This window comes from Felis catus, chromosome F1, assembly GCF_018350175.1.
Source record: "Felis catus isolate Fca126 chromosome F1, F.catus_Fca126_mat1.0, whole genome shotgun sequence".
NCBI classification, from domain to species: domain Eukaryota; kingdom Metazoa; phylum Chordata; class Mammalia; order Carnivora; family Felidae; genus Felis; species Felis catus.
In genome coordinates this window covers 4,197,800-4,216,515 of record NC_058384.1, presented here as the reverse complement: position 1 = coordinate 4,216,515, position 18,716 = coordinate 4,197,800, and the positions used below count along the sequence as shown (strand labels likewise).

At 48.6% G+C, this 18,716-nt stretch overlaps 1 protein-coding gene and 1 non-coding gene across 4 annotated transcripts in view; one reads left to right on the top strand and one right to left on the bottom strand.

The window, feature by feature from the left end:
* The window catches only part of SMYD3 (SET and MYND domain containing 3), a 686,941-nt gene that overhangs the window by 91,978 nt on the left and 576,247 nt on the right, over positions 1 to 18,716 (bottom strand). For all 3 annotated transcript variants that reach the window (XM_045049147.1, XM_045049145.1, XM_011290829.4), the window contains 2 exons: positions 9,114 to 9,201; positions 4,102 to 4,276 (listed from right to left, as the gene is read on the bottom strand). In XM_045049147.1, the coding sequence (XP_044905082.1) occupies positions 4,102 to 4,276; positions 9,114 to 9,201 (263 nt within the window). The remainder of the gene's footprint in view (positions 1 to 4,101; positions 4,277 to 9,113; positions 9,202 to 18,716) is intronic.
* LOC111558486 lies at positions 11,015 to 11,119 on the top strand. Its single transcript, XR_002739387.1, has one exon. It is a non-coding gene; the product is annotated as a U6 spliceosomal RNA (small nuclear RNA).

Genomic DNA, 18,716 nt, shown 5'->3' with positions numbered 1-18,716 from the left:
ACAGTTTGGTGACCGTTACCTCCGTTTAAAATGAACGTACATTTTGGGACGCCTGGGTGGCTCAGTCAGGTAAGCATCCGACTCTTGATTTCAGGGCAGGTCATGATCTTGTGGTTGATGAGTTCAAGCCCTGAGCTGGGCTCTGCGCTGATGGTGCAGAGCCTGCTTGGGACTCTCTCTCCCTCTCTGTGGGCCCCTCATGTGCACGCTCTCTCTCAAAATAAATAAACTTGAAAAAAATTAAATGAATGCACGTTTTGATGCGGCAAGTTAGCATTTAGGAATTTACCATATGGATTTGTCCTATATATCTTTACACAAAGATCCAAGTACGTGGACGTTAATGGCAGCATTTCTTCAAATAGTAAACATAAATGGAAACAATGGGGACTAGTCTACAAATTATGGTACAGGAATGTACATGAGAGGACTCTGTATATATCTGTTAAAAAGAACGAGGTAGACATACAGAAGCTGATCCGCACCATGTCCTCACTCTGTGGTGAAGTGAAAACAACCACTAGTAGAACATGGGATTTTCTCTTCTCTGCCCACTAAGAAGACTGCTTGGCCCCTCCCTCGCTTCTCTGGCTCATCCCCCCTTCCCCACCCACCGCCTTGCCGGGCGCGTGTAACAGATCAAGGCTGGGGCTGAGTCCCTCCACGACAAAGACAAGAAGAGGCAAGACAGAAAGAAAGGAGAGGAGGAGAGGTACAAGAGTCCGACGGAGCAGTTTCAAGGGGAGGGGGGGGGGAAATGAGGGTCTCCGAGGGTGTGAGAATCACTGGGAAACTGAGAGAAAGAACGGAGGCCTCAGAGAACCACGTAAGTGTCCTGTGGACGCAGGTTTATGTATGTGTACTGAAAATTTCAGGGAAGAAACTCATCCTGCTTATCTCCAGGGAGTGGGACCTGACTTTGAAAAATGAGGGTGATCTTTATCTCGTGTTCCTTTGAAAGCACCCTCTCCTGGACGTAATGCTATTCTCCCAACAAAAGTTACGTTACCAGAACACGTGTGAATGCACTGAAGTCCCCCTCAAAGCCTTACAAAGCCTCTGCATCTCTAGCTCTTTCTCCGGGTCCTAAAGAAAATCAAGCCTAATTTATAGCCATCATGATTTAAATCTTAAGTTTAAGGTAATGCTCAGTTTTGTTTTTGTATTACTTTCTCCTTTTTTATCTTTTTAAACTGTATGGTAAACACTGGTGATATATCTGGGGCTGAGCAGACTTTCAAGGGCTAGTCTCGTGATAGCACCATAATCATGAACACCTTCTTCAACAGGAAAATGTTTCCCAAACTCTGAACTGCCACCGGCAAACTGACTTTCGGAACCCAATTCATCTTATGGTTAAGATCTTATTTAGGGGCGTCTGGGTGGCTCAGTCGTTGAGCGACTGACTTCGGCTCGGGTCACGATCTCACGGGTTCATGAGTTCAAGCCCCACGTTGGGCTCTGTGCTGACAGCTCAGATTCTGTGTCCTGCTTCAGATTCTGTGTCTCTCTCTCTCTCTCTGCCCCTCCCCCACTCATGCTCTGTCTCTCTGTCTCAGAAATAAACATTAAAAAAAATTTTTAAGATTTTATTTAATTATTTTTTATTAAAATTTATGAAATACCTTTAAATTGCTTTCATTCTGCTTAATGTTCATAGTGCTACAGGACAGATGACCATGCCTCTATAGTCACAGAACCTCTCAAGAGGAAACAGTGTGAGCTAAAGATGATAAATTCTGTTGGATGTGAATTAACGCCAACCTACTTTATGAAACATAAAGATTTTCATGCTGCGTTGCAACATAAAGGGAACTTATTTCTACTGAGTAAAAATAAATGACAGACGGGCAAGAAGGGAGCTGAAGGCAACGTGGTGATTTGGACAAAAACAGAATGTGGACACCTTCTCCTCTGAGGTCAGTAGTTGTTAAAATTTAGCCAAGGTCAGGAGTGAGAAAAGTCACCCCTGGTGTCCTGACCTCAATCTAGCTGTTACAAACAGTATATTAACATTGTAAAACTGTTAGAGCAGGTGGCAATCCGGTCACCTCTCGGTAACTCATGCCGAGCTAACTGCCCACGTCCTCGGCCAAAGGTGAACCCAAAGTCTACCTAGATCACCTGTGGGGAGACCGGGTAGGTGTTTGACGGCCCACAGCGTAAGCTCCCTCGTGTACAGGCAGGGGGCAAAAAGCGTCACCAACTTCCAGATGCCCACCTCACAGTTAAGATCGCTAAAGGGCTTGCACCGCACCTGACCCTGTGTCCCTTATTTTCACTCTTGCTGCGCTAAAGCGAAGAAGGGCCAAGTATGACAGCGTCCGCCTGACTTCTCTCTGTTGGTTCTCGGTTACTCATAGCGCCCTTGAAGTGGGGTCCTCCTGCGTCTGTGCTGAGCGGCCCGCCAGGTGGGGGTAAGGATGGAGGGAGGGCAGGAGGAGAAGTGGGTGCACGTCCCGCAGCAGCCGGAGTGGGGGGAGGGGCAGTGGAGGGACCGCAGGAAGGATTTTCCCAGCCGGCGTCTCCTGGCCTCAGTCCATCCGCTCAGCCTGTGGTTTGGCTTCCTCACACGAGCCCCGGAGTTCAGAGCGAGGTGACACCGACTGTCGCGGACCCGCCTCTCGTTGCAACACTGAGGCTCAGAGAATGAAGCCTTATCTCTTTGTGCTCACTTCACATGCTCTGCAAACCCGCAAGATTCATCATACCAAACAGACGTTTCCCGCTCATGGGAAAGTCGACAGTCTCAGCCCTCAAGGCGATCTCTCTTAAGTTTGATTAGCGCTGACTCACAGTCTGGATTCCAGAGCTGTTCCACCACAAGCAGTGGAAGAAGCCACCTACGGAAGCTCTGAAAACACCCTCGGGCACCCCAGGGCCACGGCCGGCCTGCACACCCCAGCCGCCCACCCGGCCGGTGGGGTCTTCAGGCTCCTCTCTGCCGGCACCGCGCTCCAGGCCCAGGCCCGGCTTCCCGGCCTCGTGCCTCACTTCCTTGTGTCTCAGTTCCCACCTGAACTGATATCCTAGACCCTGGGCTTGCTTCCGTTCTCATGTGGATCCTTGTCACGTCCTCTCCCGAGGCTCTCCTCCAGGCGGGACAGGCAGTACCCGGGACTCTGCCCCTCTCTTCACGTACAGCCCCTCCCCGGCCCGTTGACCCACGTGGCCTAGGTGGAGACCTGGTTCTCCCTCTGCTTAGCCCCTCGGGGCTGACGTCGTGTCCCCATGGTCTTCAGAGCTACCCGGAATGGAGCCTCCGCTCTCCAGGGACCTCCCCCCCTCCCCCACGCTCCCCAGGCTTCAGGGCACCTTCTCAGCAGTGGGTGATCTGATCCAACCTCAGATGGTGGTACGAACGGCTGTGCCCCCTCCCTTGGGCCGATCTATCCCAACTTCCACACTTGTGTTCTCAGCCCCACCGGCACCAAAGAGCAGCACTGGATGTCAATTCTGCCAAAGCTCCTCTGAGTTACCAGAACACCCAGGGACAGAACACCCACTGGTCGGAGGGAGCTGAAGTCAGTCAAGGAGCAATCAATCGGCAACAGCTCCTTCGCCTGGCTCGATGACACGTTTGAGCCTGGGTCATAAGGGGGCCGTGAGGCTAAACGGCTCCAGCGAAGGCACCCCGGGAGCCATCAAGGTGGAAGAGACGGTCACTCGTCGGCCAGACCGAGGGCCCCAGACGGGCCACCCTCACCTGGATCAGCAAAAGCTAACGCCTCGGCCTCCCCCGGCTGGTACGGGCCACGGGCCCCCGCGGCCGCCCTCAGCATTCCGCCTCCACCCCGTCGCCGCAAGCAGGACACTGCACTGTAACCACCGGCTCCACACACACGGCGTCTCGCTCGTCTCTGCACACCCACGGCGCCTGACACGCGCAGGAACGAGTGTACGAACGACGAGCGTATGCACAGGAGCCAACGCACAAAGGAGTGGACGAAACAAGGTCTGGTTTTGCACGCTGACCGAGAAGCGGATGGGAACGGAAGCCAACACTCGGGAAAGCAGAGTCAGCCGAGTGACTTGGGGATGTCGATCCCACGCCCACAGAAGACACGCAGCCTTTCCTCCGGCCCTCTCGCTGGCACTCACCTGTACGGCTCCATGGTCCGAATTCCGTAGAACAAGGCCTCCTCCAGCAGACCCAGGTTGATGCAGGCGTCCATGGCGCAGTCGAGCACCTTCAGCTGGTAGATGTTGATATCGGGAAGCCGTTCCGAGTTGCTGCTGATGATCGCCTGGCACATGGCCAGAACCTGCTCCCACTCTGTTATTAACCTTAGTTAAGGATTCATTGTCTTCAGCCAGAAAACAAGTACAGTGCGATTCTCTAACAGGCTGAAGAGCTCCCAGGCACAGGAGGGAAGGAAGAGCCCGTTATTTTGCACAGATGAGCTGCCTGCAAACACACTCGAGAAACAAAAACATGTAAGTGGCGTCTCAGACAAGTAAATTCTGTTTTTACATCAACAAGCCATCTTCCACGCAAGCCTGTACTTTGGGGGATTAAGACACCCAAGGAACCGTTCTTTCTTCCGACTCCTGTAAGCGTTCTCTTTACATCCAGGCACGGAGTGAATACGGCTGTTTATTAAACTGGACTACCAGTTAGGTCCAGTTGAAATTATGCATGCCGTCAGCTTCCATTACAAAACTGGTCTGAAATTAAAGAAGCTTCAGGCAGATTCCGTGTCTAAGAGGAGGAGCTCATTTCTGCTTCTGTGTCGATTGAACCTCGGGCATACGTGAAACCAAGCCCACAGCCACTCACTGGCCCACAGGAGGGGAAGCAGGTTGAACAAGTACATCCCCACTGGGCCTCATATTGAAGTTTCTTGATTATAAAGCAGAAGTGATCCAAGCCTATACTTAACCAAAAAAAAAAATTCATATTTTGAGCCCCCAAAGCACAAGAGAATATTAAGAACATGGCTCCTGCGTGTAAACTGTGGGCAGGGCGAATGATGCTTTAAAAAGGGCAGGGAGAAGACCCGATACCCACTTAGGAGCCGCTCTGACTTTCCGACTCGCTGTGAACCCATAACTCACTCCCGTGGGACTTCGGTGTGATCGCACTTTTGACAACGGCTATTACTCCCCGTGCTGTTCCAGAGGGAGTCGGAGGACTGAGCGCACGGTGTATGGAGCGTGCTCTGAATCCCTCCCAGGTGGATCACTCTGGAAGCACGGCGGAAGGCAGCTCCCTTCCTGCACAGCCTCCACTGCTGGTGTCAGATGAGGGGAGGCCACGAGGACGCCGGCCTGGGGCTGGCCCTCCCCGCCTTCAACCCGTGTGGCTCCAATCCATCTGCTTTCATGCGCAGAATTCCACTGGGGCGAAATCTGCACTCGGTTTGCAGATTTCAGACGCGACAGAAATGGCATAGCCTTTGACTGCAGATAAAGCTGGATTTCAGTGTGAGCTACTTCTGTCATTTGTCAGATCTGAGGCTCTGAGGATGTCGCCCAGGTGAGCACCTAGGGGACAGGAGCCCTGATCGTGACCAGGCGTAGGGAAAACGGCTCAGCAGACCGAGCCCCCTCCTACCCACACCCCTCACCTCCAGCACACAAGCCAGTCTCTTCGCGATCAGTGCCCCTGACCGAAGCCCCCTCCATCCTCCATTGGGCTCTCACACCGCACGCCCGCCCTGAACGGTGCACTTCAGTGCCCCTTTATCCCACCCTCCAGCAACATCTACCGCTCCTAGCCTCCATGCCGGCCAGGCGGTGCGGCCTTCCAGAACGTCAGCAAACACTTGTAATAAACCAATCAAGCTGCCTGTGTGAGTGGGAACTAATGTCTTCATTAACCCTCCAGCAAATATGCTTCTCTTTGCCTAGAGGCAGAATACCTCACCCCAAAGGCACGACTTCCTTACTTAGAATCACAAGTGCCGCAACGCACGGCTGAGGGTCTTTACTTCAGACTTCTGCACACTACACTCCGTAATTTCAGCATGAGTCCTGTCTCTGAGGGGTCGACTCTGCTCTCAGAAGAGGTACAGTTCACTGAAGAAAAGGGAGTCGGTGCCTTTCTTTCGTACCCATCTGACACACATGTTTAAAGTGTGCCGAGTGTATCCCCAGAGGTTGGGGGTAGGCGGTAGCTTAGGCAGTGCACTGATTTTGTAACAGATTGCCGGGCTAACCTCTGTGGCTTTTCATTCCAGGATTAGATATATGACGAACTGTCAGGAGGAATGACTGTCTCTTACACAACGCTAGACATTTCTGTGGCAAGACTTTGCACCTTATTTGAACATTGTGTTGCTTGACCTCCACTGCTATTTGCCTATTCGTTTATCTACGCTCCGACTCATTTCAAAGAGGTTTGAGGTGACAAGCCTTAGAAATAAAAACCAGATGTGATATTCTGCAGCCACTGATAGGAACACATCCACTTTATCCCCCAGCAGGCTGGAAGGGAGCGCGTGCCAATTTCCCGTCGTAACATTGGCAACTGTCTCCTGGCAAACAAGGCCAGCCTTTCCTGTAAAACACCCCAGTGAGCAAAAAAATGGAATAATTTTAACTAAGAGGCTTTTCCCCCCAGCTAATGTTGACATTGTATTTGCTCAAAAATGTAGTCACCGGCATTTGCTTGGTGTCGGGTATGATCTGTTCTGTTCCAGTGAGGAATTGAGCTCTAGACCGGAGCAGGGTGGAGAGCCTACCTGAAGCGGACAGAACGGTCCCTCGGATACCCTTTTTCCTGCACGCTTTTCAATGACAGTAAGAGGAATGGGGGGGAGGAAAAGGGGAATAAAGGGAAATTAGTCAACTCCTTGGAACCACCGAGCTTTCACTCACTTAGTATCATATTATTCTGCTTAAGTCCTCCACGGGCCCCTCTCCCCTAGAAAGCATCATCTCCGTGCACGGTCTGTAAGGCCTTGCCGGGGCGCCCCCCCCATACTGAACAAGCGTGATCTGGGAACAGCACGTGATTTCACATTCTGCCCGTCTACACAGGCTCCCCGCTCTGGCGGGTGCCCTTCTTCACGGCATCGGCCTGGAGAATGCCCACTGTGCCTCCCAGACACAACTCAGTGGTCACCTCCTCTCTGGAACCTTCTTTAACCTCCCAGAGCTGACTACTCTGCCTTTGATGCCTCTCAAATACCTATTTACCAAAACAGGTATTCATTTACGTGTGAGAGTTGTGCAGGGTTGTGTCCTCTTAACAGACCCTCCGATCTATTCCACGATTAAGGGTGGACCAAAGGCTGGGTTGTGACTGGCAAGGTGGCAGGCACAGAGTCAGTTTGCAGTGAGACCCAACTGTAGCAGGGTCATCAGGGCCTTAATTCTACCGCATGGGACAACAGAGAATGACCCTCCTTCTCTAACTGTAACGGTTCTCTGAGCCCAAGGAGGACCCCCTCTCATTCCCAGATTTGACTGTTTTCCCAATAATGCCAATCCTTCCTATGGACAGGGTTTCAAATTCCACTGGGATCCTGGCTCCATTCTTCAAAGCCGATTCCAATTTTCCCACACCTTCCTTAACATGTCCTACCCTAAAGTGAACAGAAAACTACAGATATGATCACACTAAAAGCATCACCTTTCTTACTTTCTACTCTCTAATACAGCCCAAGATCACAGTAGTTTTTTGAGGGGTTATATCATCCTTGTAAACTTTATTAAACTTTGCTGTTTACTAAAACACTAAAATTGTTCCACACGTTTTGCTATTGTTAAGCTTTATGTATATTTACAGACTTAAGCTTTTTGACCCAGATAGAAGATTTTATATACGTTCTTGTTGCATTTCATCTTTTTGGATTCAGGCATCATTCAAACCTTCTGGGATCATATCAGCCCCCTTCTGCCATCCTCCCCACTATAACCTTTGGGAATGTGATGACTCTGTGCTCCGTGTGTTCACTCAAGGTACAGAGTCAAAGGTGGAAGAGAACTGGAGGCGGGGGGGGGGGGGGGCGGACAGAGAACTCCAGAGTGACAGGGACCCGGGTGGCAGCATTTTCTCATATGGCTGTTCAACCATTTAGGAAGACGTCCGGCCAGGCTAGCATCCAGCATCAATTTCTTGGCCACTTCTAACTGAATCTCCTTCTGGAATCTACATACAAACTTTGCCAAAGAAAGCTGGGACTCCCTTGCTCTTGGTAAACCCTGCAGCCTCGGGCTGATCACAGCTTCCTTTCTCCTTCCTTTAGTAACCAATTACAGATTCCTTACCCAACCTGCAACAACAAACAAACAAACAAACAAACAAAAAAACCACCCACTGGGTACAGACTTCAGAAATTACTTATTTCACCTTTGAAGGTAAGAATATCTCTCTATCCACCTCTCCTATTCTTTACATTGCTTTCAAGAACACCTCGTCTGCAGATTTGCTTACTGATCGAGGTAAGAATTTCCCGCGGCATCTGAATGACATTTCGATCTTTTTCATCTTGGTCTATTTCTTCTTACCGGGTGGTTTCCCTCTGTTGCATTTTTGCTCAGGTGACCTCCCCTACTGGAAGCGACCCCCTCCTCAGCCTCTGCCCATCCAAACCCTGTCCCTGATTTGGGCCACCTTTCACTCAGCATAACGTCAGCGTAGCCTCCCCACATGGCCTCCAGCATAAGCGCTCTCTCCTACTCTCTGAACTTTGACCCACTCATGGTCCTTACCGTTTATGCCAAGAAAATTTATTATGTGGTGACTCCCACTGCCACTGTAGTTGTGGTTAATTTAATATGAAGCTTCTAGATCTGAGGGTCAATGACATTAAGTTATAAGGATTCTGAGTTATTCTTTCCCGGAGATGCAGGTTATAGGCAAAGGGAATTTAGAAATTTGTTACCTTGTATACAGACTACTATTTACTGTCCAATTACTGGTCATGACTTTTGATTACTATTGAATGGTGGTGAGGTACTCACACTGATCCGGCCATGGCCTTCCCTAGCCATTACCCAAACTGTTGGCAGGGACTGGGATGCAGCCTGTGACCATGACACAGAATGAAGCTCACTGGCTCACACAGAAGTCAAACCGTGGACTTGGGTTTCATTAACACCAAGCTCCAACCAATAAAGAAGCAATCCCAAGGGTACAGCTCAATCCACAGGTAAAAGGATACTCCAATGTGCCTTCAGTTCCTCAATTTTTTTCAGCGATTCTTGAACTTCCTTCCATACTTGCTCATCACCAGTAAGCATGTCAGCATCCTGCCCAGGCCAAATTAAGAGAACAGAAAGAAAGACAAATTATTTAATTAAAAAACAGGCAAAGGAAAAAAACATGGACAAAGGATCTGAACAGACATTTTTCCAAAAAAGATATACAAACGGCCAATAAGCACATGGAAAGATGCTCAACATCATTAGCCATTAGGGAAATACACATGAAAACCACACGGAGTTATCACTTGACACCCATCAGCTTGGCTATAAGGATGTCAAGAAAAAACATAATACCAATGTTGGTGAGGATGTAGAGAAACTGAAACTCTCATGTATTACTGGCAGCAATGTGAAATGATGCAGGCACTTTGGAAAATAGCCTGGCAGTTTCTCAAAAGGTTGAGCAGAGCTTCCATATCATTTAACAATTCCACTCTAGATACCCGAGAGAAAGGAGAACCTGGGTTCACACACACAGTTGTGCGGCAATATTCATAGCAGCATAATTCTAGCAAGTAAGGTGGAAACGACCCAAATGTCCCTTAGCCAACGAATGGATGCATAAAATGTGGCATATCCATACAATGGAATATTACTGGCAGTAAAAAGAAACGAATTACTACAACACGGATGAACCCTAAGAACACCACGCTAAGTGAAAGAAGCCAGTCACAAAGGACCACATATTATAAGATTCCATATATATATATATGATATGAAATGTTCAGAACAGACAAACCCACGGAAACAGAAAGTCAATTACTAATTGGCTAGGGAGGGGGACGGGGCTGGGGAGAACTGGGCAGGGACCACTAATGAGGACGGAGTTTCTTCTTGGGACAATGAAAATATAAAATCCACTGTATTAATGGTTCTACAACTCTGTAAAAATACTAAAAGCCATTGAATTATATACTTTACATGACTGAATTGTATGCTATGTGAATTATATCTCAATAAAGCTGATACATATCAGGAAGAGTAAAGAGGGGCAAGAGAAAGAATCATTTGTTTGGAGACCAAAGATACTTTAATCAAAAATGTTGTTATCAATCAAAACGGGTCTAGGAAAGAGTAAGATGAGTACAATTACACCCATGTGAACGAATTTTGACTTCTGCAAAAACTAGAAAAAAGAAAAGGGAAAAAAGATACCCAACATTTTAAAAAGTAATTCAAAACAAAATAAAAGTGTAGGTTACCATTTATTAAATGTTTGTCCTCTGGGTTAGTAAGCAAGTCTTTTATTCTTCCTGTATGTCCACATTTTAGGAGTTCAGTAGCCACATGTGGCTGTGACCACCATACTGGGCAGTGCAGATACAGAGTAGTTCTGGCATCACAGAAAGTTCTGTGGGACGGAGCTGCTTTCAGGAGGCTACTCAAAGCTTAAGAAATTGTCATCAGACACCATTCAAAGCCAGGTATTCGATATTCATTAAACTCTCGATGGGTGTCAGGGAGAAGAACCATCTCAGGAAGTTATATCAAATCATGGCCAAATCACGGCAAAGGTGCGGGAGGCAGACATTTTCAAACAATGGAGGTCTCCCTGGAGATTTTTGCATGCCTACTAGAGAGGTTTATACAATGACCCTTGTGAGAACCACCACCAGAGTAAGCCTGTTACTGGCAGGAAGATACACAGCACACAGGTCTGCCAGGGCAGAGAACAAATGAGGGCCACAGAGAGCCACAGAAGAGAGATCCCACGAACAGGGCGAGGCAGCAGGTACACATGTGAGGAAATATGTGAGCTTGTGTGAATGTGTCTGTGTAGGAGGGCTTCATGGGTCTCTGTGTAGACATGCCATGCATATGAATAATAATATTGGGTGGTTTTTAAAAGGAATCCAGTGTTTGTTTTGACAGTACATATACTAAAATTGGAACAATACAGAGAAGATTCGCATGGCTCCTGTGCAAGGAGGTGATGCAAATTTGTCAAATGTTCCATACTTTTTTGATTTCAGTTCAGGTCACAATCTCCTGGTTTGTGGGTTTGAGCCCCACATCAGGCTCCATGCTGGCAGTGTGGAGCCTGGATGGAATTCTCTCTGCCCCTTCCCACTCCTTCTCTCTCTCTTCTTCTCTTTCTCTCTCTCTCAAAATAAATAAACTTAAAAAAAAAAAAAGAAACCATAAGTGGACCCTGCTTTTTTGGGTAAATTCTTTTTTTTTTTTTAATATTTTAAAAAAAAATTTTAACGTTTATTTATTTTTGAGACACAAAGAGAGCACAAACAGGGGAGGGGCAGAGAGAGAGGGAGACACAGAATCTGAAGCAGGCTCCAGGCTCTGAGCTGTCAGCACAGAGCCCGATGCAGGGCTGGAACTCATGAACCCACGAGATCATGACCTGAGCCGAAGCCGGCCGCTTAACCGACTGAGCCACCCAGGCGCCCCTTGGGGATATTCTGAGTAAGAACCTAGCTTTCTATACATAGGAGAGGAAACAAAAATGAATTGCTTTAAAAAAGGTAAACATCAATCTCCTTCTAAATACCTGCCCTAAGTCCACATTTAGCTCCTAAAGCCTCAGTCCCACCACTTCATTCCGCAGCAACTTGTTAGCACCTTCCAGATAAAGCCCACATGTTAAATCTCGACAACCATGGCGGTTTAGGATGACATTTTCCTGTTTGATATTTCGCTACTGGCAGCTCAAGCCTTAGGCTCTAGGCAAAACGTCTTGCTTCTTAGACTCTCCGGTAGGCGGCACAGATGCCCCCAAAGATATCCACGTTCCGATCCCTGGAACCTGCACACAGGTTTGGGTACACAGCAAAGGGGAATTAAGCTGCAAGTGAGATTAAGGCGAGTGCCCTGGACTCCCCAGGTGGGCCCAAGGGAATCACAAGGGTCTCGCAGAGTGGAAGAGGCCGGCAGAGTAAGAGGTCAGAGTGATGTGACGGGAGGACCCAACCTCACTGTTGGCTAAGAAGGCGGAGGAAGGGACCCACAGACCACAGGCCACCTGCAGAAGCCAGCAAAGACAAGGATACAAATTCCCCCGGGAGACTCCGCAAAGGAAGGTAGCCCTGCCAAGACCTTCATTTTAGCCCAGGGACACCGGTGTCAGGCTTCTGACCCACAGAACTGCAAGACAGTAAATCTGTGTTGTTTTAAGCCACTGAGTGTGTGATCGTCTGTTATGGCAGTCATAGGAAACTAACACAGTCCCACATAGCTGCTGTTCTTCTGGTCACTGGACCTTGGCACATGCACCTCCCTGCAGCTGAAATTATTATTATTTTTTTAATTTTAGAGAGAGTGGGGGGGGCAGTGAGGGGCAGAAAGGGAAAAAGAGACAGAATCTTAAGCAGGCTCCATGCTCAGTCTGGAGACCGACACAGGGCTCAATCCCACGACCATTTATCTATTCAGTCAGCACCTACTGAGGACCTACCTAGCGCAATGCTCTAGGCACTGAGAATAAAGCGGTAAAGAAATCCTAGTGTTTTCACTGAAGAGGTGGGAGGAGCGTGGAATGACCGAAAAAACACACACGTAAAATACTATTTGTCGGAGGGAGAGGGACAGGGAGCACTGGCCCCAGGGAGTTTCATTTAAGCAGGGTTATCCAGGACGGCCTCGCTGATAAGATAAAGGTCTGGGAGAGGTAGAGGGGTGGGAAATAAGAACTCCTGGAAGAGGGGCCAGCAGCTAGTGCCAGGATGCCGAGGCAGGGCTGGCCCGATGTTTCAGAGATAGCAAGAAGGCCGGTGTGGATAGAGGTCCTCAGCTGCAGTGTGTGTGCATGTCATATCTTTCCCATAAAAATTTTTTAAATGTTTATTTTTGAGAGGGACAGAGTGCAAACCGGGGAGGGGCAGAGAGAGAGGGGGACACAGAATCCGAAGCAGGCTCCAGGCTCCAAGCTGTCGGCACAAAGCCCGACGCAGGGCTCGAACTCACGGACCGCGAGATCATGACCTGAGCCGAAGTCGGACGCTTAACTGACTGAGCCACCTAGGCGCCCCACATCTTTCCCATTTTAGAGTTAAATATAGGCCTTATTCTTCTTTGATCCTACCTCTCCCAAATACCAGCACAGAGCATGGTATGTAACCAATGCCCAGTTAAACGTCTCTAGGATGGGTCTGGAAGATGAAAATTCACAATTATTTGGCAATGACCTGGATGTCTCGTGTATGTATTTCGATCATTCGTCACAACATCCTCATAGGGCATCAACACCTATAACCCACAAATGAGGCACAAGATAGCCCTAATGCTTAATTAACTGCTACAAATGTCCTTCTGCCCCTAATTGCCAGAGGTGAGATTCAAATCCAAGTCTGTCTGGCCTCAGAGCTCAAGCTCTGAAAGATGCAACAGGTCTTTGAGGGGGTAGCTTCAAAATTCTCTTCAACCCGTGGTCCCAGGACCTTCCTAACAGCAGCACTTGGAAAAGGGCAATCAATCCACCAACATGGAACCCATAGTGGATCTTGTAGTCTTCCACAAAACACGGAGAGACCATGGCCCTCATGACCTCAGGGTGAGACAGAATAATTTCATATGGGAACTGTACTCACAACTAAACCTGCTCAGTAATCTGACTGTTCTTTGGGTTGAGCCTAAGACTTCATCACCTACCAGAGGAGAAGGCAAGCTTTGGATCTGTTTCCAAACACTCAGAAATCGTTCCTGAGAGCACTCTATATTGGAATGAGACAAGCGGCATTCACTAATGGCTAACCATCAGTTCCCTGGAATGTTCCACTATTATGAGAGGGTGTATTCACTACATGCTCAGGTTCCCAACTCCCCCCACTCCCACAGACTTTGTTATATTCTGTGACTTCTCCTGTGACTGTCCCCACAGTAGGGTCTGTGTCTCCTCTCTCCACACCAAGGAGGGGCACATTCAATAATGTGTGTACATATGCATATACACATGTGTTCATATATATAGGAAATATATGTGCATAGAAACTACTTAGGGGAGCATAATTTACATCTATTTCTTCAATTTGCAAATATGAGAGTAAATTATCATGTTCTTTTTCAAGGTCCCTGAGGTATAAAACCAGTAAATTTATATCCTTATTTCACTATTTCTTATCCGAACACATCCAAGATACTTGCTATCATTCAAGATAGAGTTATTTAGGGGGAAAAAAATCCTTTTTGAATTTTAGCTTTACTATGTAAACAGGGCTTAAACGGGTAAGTCCTGAAATTTGTTTCCAGTAGGTGGAAACATTCATTTTATGCATATATATATATATATACATATATATATATGTATATATATATATACACACACACACACACATACATATATATGTATACATATATATGTGTGTATATATATATACGTATGCATATACATATATACATATATATGTGTATATACGTACGTGTGTGTGTGCATATATATATTTTTTCTTCTTTTAAATCAAACGTACCATTGTTGAGTTTTCTACAAATTATAACAATAATTCAGACTATAAGCAGAAGGGCTTCTGAGAAGCTCACTCTGCTGGGAGATGATAGAGATAATTCAGGACATGTCAGTTCCAGGACCGGTAATAGCACCTCTGCCCTGACTGGCTGGACGTCCCTAAGCAAGCCTTCCTCTTCCTGGGCCTCAGCTCCCTCACCCAGAAAACAGGAAGTTGGCTTGGATAACCACCACCGTTCCTTCCACCTGACCACTCTAGAGGCTGAAGTAAAACACAGCCCGGTCAGCTCTACCTCTGGACCGCTCTCTTGCACAGTTCCAGAAAAGTCCTTAAAGAGCGTGTCTTCACTTGAACCAGTAAAAACACGGCAAGAATTCCTTGGAGGCAGAAGTATGGCGGCTGCTCCCAGGATGTGGTAAGAACGAGTCTCCCAAGTGTCTCCCTTCTGTGGCCTCCCAAGCTCCTCTACTCATCACCCCATTTCCCCGCTGGGGACCAGGTGCAAACTACTCCCCACAGTTCAAGAGTCCATTCTCTAGATACCTGGTTCCTTTTTACCCCCCATTCTTTCCTCTCACAGCCCCACCCCATCTGACACGCCCCGGGCTCTATCTTACTGCCACGATACCGACACCTACTCTTCAACTGCAATCCTTCCCTCTGGACTCTGGAAGGACCTGGACTGCAGTGCCTGTCTGTCCCCTGGTTCACCACTTCCATTCGCTTCTTTGGTTTTCTTCCCATTTGTCCCTGAAGGACCGGCCCCAAATGTCCTCATCGGGAAATCTTGTTCTACTTCCGCCCTCTGAGTTAGCCCAGCCCCCCCGGACAACTACAGCTACCCAGTCACACTCTGCACACCTCTCTCAGCACCGAGCTGTCATTCGGGCTCGGCCTTACTGTGTCCCCCACAAGCCTCAGAACTGCTCGAGGGACCACGACCCAATCACGTGTGTTCCCAGTGCCAGCATGGGACGTTATTTGGTACGTGTTTGGTGACAGAGTAAATGAATGAAGAGAGACACATGATCTTCGATCCACGGGGACCAGTATTACAAGAAAACACCTCGACTCCACAACGACAGGAAAGAGAATCTCAACCAAGGAAACGGAGGCTGGTTTGTTTCACACCATACTTGTATCCTGACCCGTTTCTCATATTACTATGTCACGACTCTGTGGGGAAAGGCTACGTTTCCACTGTAGCTGCCGGTATTTGCCGGATGCCCAGAGACCAGTCTAGAACATAGCTGTGAACTCTCCCCCGGCATAAGAAATCCCTCACTGGCTCTGGAACCAGGCTCTCTGACAACCGCATCCCAGCTATCTGGGGGCAGACTGTGTTGATTCCTGGCTCCTCCCTCCGACCTCCTCCTGAGAACCCTGTTGCTCACTTGGCCCAGAGGCCCCTGCCTCCATCTGACCCTGAATGGATCAGTGAGGCCATTTAAGTTCCCTCAAACACAGCTGCTAAATTAATACCCTAGCATCATTCCCTTCGCTGTGGAAAAAAAAATAGGTGCCAGATGATATGAGATAATCTCACCGCTACATAAAAGGGTGCCACTCAACACAATTACATTCAATCGGCCAAGTGCTTCCTTTGGGTTTCAGAGTAGGAAGCATACCTGCCAGGCACCAGTGGGGGATTAGAAATTCGAGTTTCTTCAACTGGATAAGGTTGGAATTCAGCAAGGCTGTCCGTCCTTGGGAAAAACCATGGGCTCTATCAGGCTCAAACATGGGATGCAGCCATCCAGATCTACTCTGCATCTGAAACACTTAAACAGATGTGCTCACTCGGCTCACGAGCGCTGGGTGCCGGAGCTCCCGCACTGGGCTGATTTCAGATGGTTCCCATTAAAAGGAAAAGGAGAAAAGCAATCTGCTTCCAGTACTTCCTGTTATCCAATCCTCCTGCAAAGCCTAATTAGATTGGATTGGAGGGAGATGAGTATAGGATGGGAAATAAAATTACCGAATACTTACAAACTTTTCCAGTAATTCAATAATTCTAGTGTCTCAAAAGGAGAGGCTTTTTTCATGTGTTTTGTTTTTAAAGCAAAGTGAGATTCAAACATAGTGTCTGCACTTAGGGGAGAGATGGAAAATCTTGAAGTTCAAAATCTCGAGGGGGAACAAAGTTCAACCTGAAGAGCCTTGACTGAGGTACCCTGGTTCGTGGATAATGTACTGGGACTAACAGATTAATATACAACATCATTCAAAACCTTTGTGATTCACAGGAAACATCTCTGCTGGAACCAATTTCCACCTCCTCTGGCAAAAACAACTGAAAGCAATTCAGATTTAACTTGAGGGGGAAAGTGGCTCTTTCATAAAGTGGAAAAAAGAGTGGTTAAAAATAGAGCGTTCATTCTCCTATCAACGGCCCACAAGTCAACGGGCATTATGGATTCGGGAAGAACGTGAAGGAAGGAATGTTCTCCGCCCGAAGCACGTTCAACTTGCAGCACGTTCTAATCAGCAGTTAACAAGCGATTGTACACAACAGTTAGAACGTGGCGAGAGGGACACTGGGTTTAGGGTCCTAAAAACGCAGAGCCGAGTCCCTGCTCCACACGTGTGTGACCTTGGCAGGGCAGTTGTCCTTCCTGAAGCGAATCGTCAGTGTAGTAATTCTCTAGCAGCTGCACCTTCTAACCCTTTCTTGGGCACCCTCTAGAAGTACCAAGGTCACGAATGGCACCGTGGTCTGAGTTTTCAATTCCCACCTGAGCAGGCAGGGGTCCCTGGAGGTCTGACTGGAGTCTGCTCTGTTTGGTGGGGGGGAGAAAAGTGGTCTTGTTCTACCAGAGGATGTGCCATCGAGCTCTGACTATGCCGTGCCCCACATCTCTGCACGTCCCACTCCCTCTCCCCGGAAGATTCTTGCTCAACTTCGTCAACAAGCTTCTCCCGTTCACCAAGAACTACACCGAACGGCCCCTGACCTCTGCGGTCACAATCCCTCGTCATTTTCCAAGGGGTTCCGTGATAACTGGAGCATCAGGAATAACTGATGCAGGTGAAAAGGTCCTCCAGGGGGCTGTTAAGAGACCCCAGGTGAAATGACACGGCCTTACAAAGGTTATTTTCTCACGTGCTTTGTGAAATGGCGAGGTCTCGGAGCCTGCACGCGACTTGCACGAGCAGGATGCCGCGAGGCTCTAAGCCCTGTGTCCTCAACTGGAGCCCGAAGCTCCGGCCTCGCGCCCCTCACACCCTCCAGCCGAGCTGGGTGAGCCGGGAGCGAACGTCCTGTCGCCGGGGTGGCATGCCATCTCCAACCAGCCGGTCCCACCACTAGCCGGCACCCAGCCCGGGAGTATTCGGGCACCGAGGGGCACCGAGCCCAGTCCAAATAAATGCTGCTGTTGAAGAGGGCTCGTGAAACACCCCGGACCTCTAGCAGCAGCACTCTGTTCAACTGTCACCTGGTTTTATGTTCTCATTGTCGCTGTCAGCATCGGCCAACACCCATCTCACCCATTTAATTCTCAGATAGAAACAGGACTCTACTGGGGCGCCTGGGTGGCTCAGTCGGTTGAGCGTCCGACTCTTGATTTCAGCCCAGGCCACGATCCCGGGGTTGTGGGATCAAGCCCTGCATCGGGCTCTGCGCTGAGCATGGAGACTGCCTGGAATTCTTCCTCTCTCTCCCTCTCTCCCTCAGCCCCTCCCCCACTTGCACTCTCTCTCTCTCTAAAATTAAAAAAAAAGAAAAAGAAATGGGATTCTACAGCAACTACACATTTCCACAAGACCACAACATGGGAACCAACTGCAAGTTCAAGGTCAAGTCTCCAGGTACACAGAATTGCCGGAAGGGGAATGTCCCCTTCACCACTTCTAGGAAAGTGACAGCAGCCTTGTGAGGGTGAAGTTAGACCATCTAGAACCACTGTAGGCCTCTTCCAGCTCCCATCTCAACAGCTCCCCTCCCTCTGTCCCACGCATTCTTATCCCAGTGACTAAACCCCGTTCTCGGAGAAATCAGCTGGTTGCTTGTAAACTCAGGTCACTTCAGGGGAAATGAAAAGCACTTGGCAGTCACACACTTGGGGCAATTTGAGAGCCCACCCGGGTCAGTGAGGCCTGCTGAAAATCTGCCTTGGGTGCAACATTTGGTGGAAAACGAGCACG